General features: G+C 35.3%; 1 protein-coding gene across 1 annotated transcript in view; it reads left to right on the top strand.

The window, feature by feature from the left end:
* Window positions 1-1,647: 1,647 nt before the first annotated feature.
* Window positions 1,648-6,295, top strand: part of LOC136025965 (BRCA1-associated protein-like) — an 87,560-nt gene continuing 82,912 nt past the window's right edge. Inside the window, exon 1 of the mRNA XM_065702087.1 lies at window positions 1,648-1,788. Within this exon, the coding sequence (XP_065558159.1) occupies window positions 1,713-1,788 (76 nt within the window). The 5' untranslated portion in view covers window positions 1,648-1,712. The remainder of the gene's footprint in view (window positions 1,789-6,295) is intronic.

Below are 6,295 nucleotides of genomic sequence, written 5' to 3'. Positions count from 1 at the left end.
TGTTTTTGGATTGCAAAATATAGGAAGAGGACCCTATGATATCGCAAAAGTTGTCCATCTGCACGCCCTATAACTCTCGAAGAAAACAAGATATTTTGATGAAATTTGGTGTGAGGATTTTATGGTCAAGAGTAATGTCGAGTTAGTAGATGGGCTTTGTAGCCTAGATTTAGAGGTTGGGGAGGGGTTTTGAATTAAGGGGCAAACAAAACATTTTAAACAGCTAATGTGATAGTCGCCCGATTCGAATTGAAAATGGGGCATCTAAAACAGAAGATTTATCTATATATCAAGTTTCATTTAGATCTGATCACCCATTCGTAAGATAAATAAACCTCAATTTTCATGATATCCTCTTCCTCCAGCCCCCCAGATGGTCGAATCAGGCAAACGACTGTTCTCAAGTCAAGTTGTGCAGGGTCCCTGACACACCTGCCAATTTTCATCGTCCTAGCACGTCAAGAAGCACTGAACTCGCCAAAGGACTGGAAATCCCTCCAACTCCCCCAAAAAGGTCGGATTCAGTCCGGTTATGTCAATCACGTATCTAGAACTTGTGCTTTCTTGAACTCGCTAAAGCACTTGAAAACCTCCAACTCCCCCAAAGAGATCAGATCCGGTCCGGTTATGTCAATCACGTATCTAGAATTAGTACTTATTCTTCCCATAAAGTTTTATCCCGATCTCTCCACTCTAAGTGTTTCCCAAGATTTCCAGTTTCCAAGATTTCCGTTCCCCCCAATATCCCTTAATCCAATCAAATTATCAAGTCGATTTGCGCTGATTTTCATTGTCCTAGCACGTCCAAAAGCACTGAACTGGCCAGAGCACCGGAAATCCGCCTCCCAACTCCCCCAAATAGAGCAAATTCAATCCGGTTTTGTCAATCTTGTATATATATAGATATGTTGGGTCAGACATGTGAATATTGTTCCCACCAAGTTTCATCCCGGTCTCTCCACTCGAAGTGTTTATAAAGGTTTCTGGTTTTCCCCCTCTAACTCCCCCCAGTGTCACCGAATCCGGTCGGGATTTAAAATAAGTGCTTTGAAATATGAGGTCCTTTAAAACATCGAATTTCATTAAGATCCGATCACCCGTAAATAAGTTAAAAATATATCTTTTTTCTAATTTTCTCGAATTTACCGTTCCTCCACTACTCCCCCTCTCAGATGGTCGTATTGGTGAAGTGACTATTTATTGTTTAATCTGGTCTTGTCCGTCATATGCCTGCCAACTTTCATCGTCCTTGCTCATCTGGAAGTACCCGAACTAGCAAAACCGGGACCGACAGACCAACAGACCGACGGACGGACAGAAATTGCAATTGCTATATGACACTTGATTGATGGGCAAGAGCCATAAAAACAAGCTGAAAGCTGATGTGCAAGAACAGTAGTAGGAAAATAGGAACGAGCGTATTTACTATGTGTTTTTTCTGTTGTTACATCAGCAGCTATTAGAGGAAATACAATCAGTGCAAACAGGCAAAAAGTATCTGATATAAATAAATAAATGATAAAAATACAAATATATAAAATTTTATTGTATATAAGAAGTATGTGACATGTATGTAATGTATTATTACATATGTTTTGTCTGAGTATGGAGATCAATCTAGTAAGGTTTTTGCCGAAATCAGTAAGAACTTAATCCCTTAAATAGCAATTGTGGTTTTGTTTTAAATAATCAACACATGGAAAATTGCAGTAATGTCCATTTGCCTATGCTCCATACGGTTTGAAATATCTGATCAGGGTCAAAAGCCAGAACATCTTTCTTTTAAAGGTAAATTTGGTATATTGATAATTTAAAGCTTTGGATAAAGTCTAAAATATTCAATTTCAGTTGGCTAGACCTGCTGTTACATTCCTTATAGCCTACATGTTCTTTCCAAATGTCTTATTTTGATTTATTACAGTGTACCCTGTTGGTATCAAATATACCTGAAACAAAAAAACAACAACACAGAGACAAAAAATTTTCATTTTTAATTGTCTTAAATTTCAGCTGAATCTTTTCATAGGCTACTTTTTTCTTGCAAAGCTCTACAGTTGTGATTGATGTTATTGTCAATTTTGTGTTGTGATCAACTGTAGTTGGAATACTCCCTGAAGGACCACTCAGCATCCAGTCTTTGTTTGAAAAGTTAACAGATTCCTTGTCTTCAGAGAGTTTATTCTAATTGTTGACAGTTCTCAAGGAAAAGAATTGAGCATAGACTCTGGGTATGGTTGACTGCTTTACAAGCTTAAGCAGATGACCTCTGGTTTTAGGACCAGGGCCAATAATAGCCTATGAAGCATGGGCAAATATTCAGCATTTTTATTAGGGGAGACGATAAGAGGGGTCCATATATGAATAGTCAAGGATCATGGGATATATGGTATTTTTTCTTATGGGGGGCACTCCCTGTCCCCCTTTCCCCCCCCCCCCCCCCCCTAGAAAATGCCCATTCTAGAAAGTACAGAATGCTGAAAGTGGGTAGAATTCTAGTTTAGTGACTTCTTGCTATCTTGGAAAGGGGTTAGGTTAGGAAAATGAAACTTTCAGGGATGGGTCTACAGGCTAAAGTATATCCCAGGAAGGTATTTTGAAGTACCTATCTCTACTCCCTCTCCTGCTAGAGGGTCCTGAACTTTGACAACCTTTAAAAGTATGTGTGTTATAAAAGTGAAACCTTACAAAATAGATCTTTTGCTTGAATAAAGTACAACAAAATTGCTTTCAGCTTCACAACTTAGCTCAATCCCAATTTATAAGGCTTTAAAGATATGCAAATACATTTCCTAAATTTTGAAAAAAAAACATTGATATGGCTCAGAATTCTACTCAAATAACAAGAATTGCATTTTTCAGAACTAAAGACCAAGAAAAATCAACTGGTAACTGAAAATTTAGGTAAAATTTTGGTTTTGTCAAAATTTCAATAGGTATAGACCTGTCATGTAGGCAAATTTTAGGGCCCTCTAGAGGGAGAGGGAGTGGAGGTAGGTACTTTAAAATACCTTACCAGGATATTATTTAGCCTGTAGACCCATGACCAAAAGTTTACCCTGAAAGTGTTTCAGCCTTAATTAGCTTGTTGATAAAAATGATACCAGCTCTTTTTCTTTTGTATACAGTTATTAAGAGTTTCAATTTGGCTAGTCTGGCAAGGTAAAAAAGTTCCTTGCCTATATGCCAGACATTATTTTAATAGGTTTAGGCAATATATTTCTATTAATCAGATTAGGTTATAATGTTCTGTTTGATTGTTATCCACATTTAAAAATAATTTTTGATGTTCAACAAATTTTAAACTCTTGCACAATTGTATAGGCCTAATGCTTTTGGGAGATTAATACATTTGTTTGACTAGGTTAGTAAAGAAATACCAAGTATCAAGGGATGCAAAATAGTAGAGAAATAGGTACTTATCTTTTAGCCTGTATACAGTGGACAATTTGTATCTATAAAATCAGACAATAACTGGTCTATTTTTTGTATGCAGAGACAATTAGATTCAGCTCAGTAGAAACCTACATTATAGCCAGTAACAAATATTTGTTTTGTATTTTGGCTAGGTTGCAGCCCTGCTATGCCTAATCCCACCCTCTAGTGTGTAAATATATTACCCAAACTATATATATCCTCTCTATCTCCCAAGTTTCATAGTTGTTTCAACCCTGTACCAGTAGATCCCAACTCTCAAATATGTACTGGCTAACAGGTAAGTTCTGAGAAATATGTCATTTTGGGTGGGACCATTCCATATTAAGGGACCCCTGAGAAGCAAAAATCTTGATAAAATTAAGTTGTGACTCCAAATTCTTAACTTTATGTAAATGTTTCTCATCAACTCACCAATGAGATAGCTTAGAAATAGGCCAAAATTTAGAATAATAATTTCATCCTAAATTCAAATGTAACATTCATTTCTGTCAGAAATGAATTTTAACCTCCATTTTCTAGTAAAAAATGAGACTACATTTTCCCTTGATGAATTCTAATCCTTAAAGTTGTGTTCCTATTTCTTAAGTTTTAATTTTGAGCTTGGGTTCTTTACACATGCCCCCCTCTCTGTTGATGAAAGCATGCTTACGTAATATTCTCTTAGAACTAGATTTTTTGTGCAGTACAAAAAGGGTTCCTGGTTTGAATCTCCATGCTCCAAAAACACTTTTCCAACTTAGAAATGGCTTTTGAAGCTGGTAAAAATATTCTTATTTCAGACCATCAACAAAGTTGATAAACTTGTTCTTTAGTAAATTTTATCACATTTTCATCACTTATGACTATGATTAAAATTCAGTACCCATGCTAAATAGTCTACTGCTGGTGTTAGTTCTATTTGGGGGTTGATCATTTGCACCTTTCCACTTGCTTCTGCAAAGTGATTATGTTCACTGGACCAGTTTAGGGCAAGCTTGAAAATCAAATGAGTCTAGCCTCCAGGTATTTTAAGAAAAACACTAAAAATCTGGAATACATGTATAGACATGGTACTAAATAGTAACTAGCATGGGGGTACTTGCTTACCCTGCAAGACTAGCTGAATTGAAACTCCCAGCACTTATTTACATAAGAAGAAGAGGTAATGCTATTCTAAACTACAGATTAATGAAAGCCAACACTCTCCTAGCATTGTTTCCTGTTGTTGGATCTAATTCAAGAAGCATAGGTCATCACCTAAAACTTGCAAAGTACTTGTACCCAAACCTATCTTAAGTCTCAGATGGTGTGCATTTTGTAAAAGTTTCTGCTGGTCCTGATCATGGTTCTGATTTTTTTTTTTTTTATTGAGTTGTAATTGTATAGAGCAGAAGTTCCCAAACTTTTTTTTCTCATAGGCCACTTTAAAAATTTTACTGGTTCCTGTGAACCCCCTTCAGCTACATTTCTACTATATTTCCAAAACTGGACAAAATTGTGAAGATTAGATCTACCTATGGAAATTGGCTTTGTGGCTGAGTTCCAACCATGAATTAACAGTTTTTGAGAAAAAAAGTGAGAATTGATTGGTTGATTAATAAACTGATTGTGCAATGAGTAGTTGTCGAAATGTAAGATTGACCAATCAAAAAATTGTGTTCATTTAGCTTAATTTTTTTGACATCTACTCAGAGCACAAGGAACTAATTAATTTTCACTTATGTTATTTAGAAATAATCAGAATGAAAAAAATATATTTTCTTGTGTTGTACTTATTCAAATATGTAATTATTACACTTTTAATTAGTAATGTTAAGTAAGTTCTACATTTCTGCAATAACAATCACAAAATAGTCATATGTTAATAGGAAGGATGTACTTGATGAATGGACAGCAAATTATCAATATTAGGGTTCAATTTGGTTAGGAATAACCACAGATTTCCCTGTTTTGCAATGTTCAATCTGCTCCTTTTTTCTATTAAAAGGTTTGTAACAACACTAAAACTCTTTTCGACAACGGAAAACCAATCAAATGCTTTCTTGTAATTATCTACAGTCCAGGATATTTTTGGGTATTTCTGCCTGCAACCAAAATGTTTGATACCCTCTTTTAAATTTTACTTTCAGATCCTCATTAGTGCTAAGCTTAAGTAGCTCCTATTGTAATATAACATTTTCAATTCCTTTTCATCAAATGGATTTGTGAGCCATGGTGGTATTTCCATTGTCAGAATATCTTCAAATTTAATCTTGAAGTCATCATGCAGGGCAATGAAATGTTGAGCGTATGTCTGAGTATCCTCATCTAGGCATTCCACCTGTGACAAGTTTAAGAACTGGGAAAATTTGCACTGACTAGTCTTTGCTTCATATGTTTTAATTTTCCAAGAAAAGCTGAAATTACATCCTTTGCCTCTATTAAATTGAGACTGTCCCCTTGTAATTGTAAGTTAATATCATTAAATTTTTTGAACAAATCTGTCAAATACATGATGTCTGCTTTTGAATTGATCAGGTTTTCTCTTAAATCTGGATCTTTACTTTGCAGAAACTCTAATACTGATTGAAAAATTGAGTAAAATCTTGTTGAACATGCACCCTTTGATAACCAGCATGCTTCAGTATGTAAGAGCAATCATTGAAATTCTTCATCATTTTCATCACACAATTGTGCAATTAAACACATATTCATTGTATTGCTTCTTATTTTTTAAACTGCATTTATCAAAGATTGAAGTGATTAGTGCAATTTCTCACTCAAATTTTTTGGTACTAGATGTTGTTGATGGATGACACATTGAATTGCAGTTACCTCTGGTATAATCTTTTTAAGATGGCTGTGCACCCCTGGGGATCCACCTGGACCACTTTTGGAATCA

Source organism: Artemia franciscana, chromosome 4 (genome assembly GCF_032884065.1).
Source record: "Artemia franciscana chromosome 4, ASM3288406v1, whole genome shotgun sequence".
NCBI lineage: Eukaryota > Metazoa > Arthropoda > Branchiopoda > Anostraca > Artemiidae > Artemia > Artemia franciscana.
This window is presented reverse-complemented; position numbering and strand designations above follow the sequence as displayed.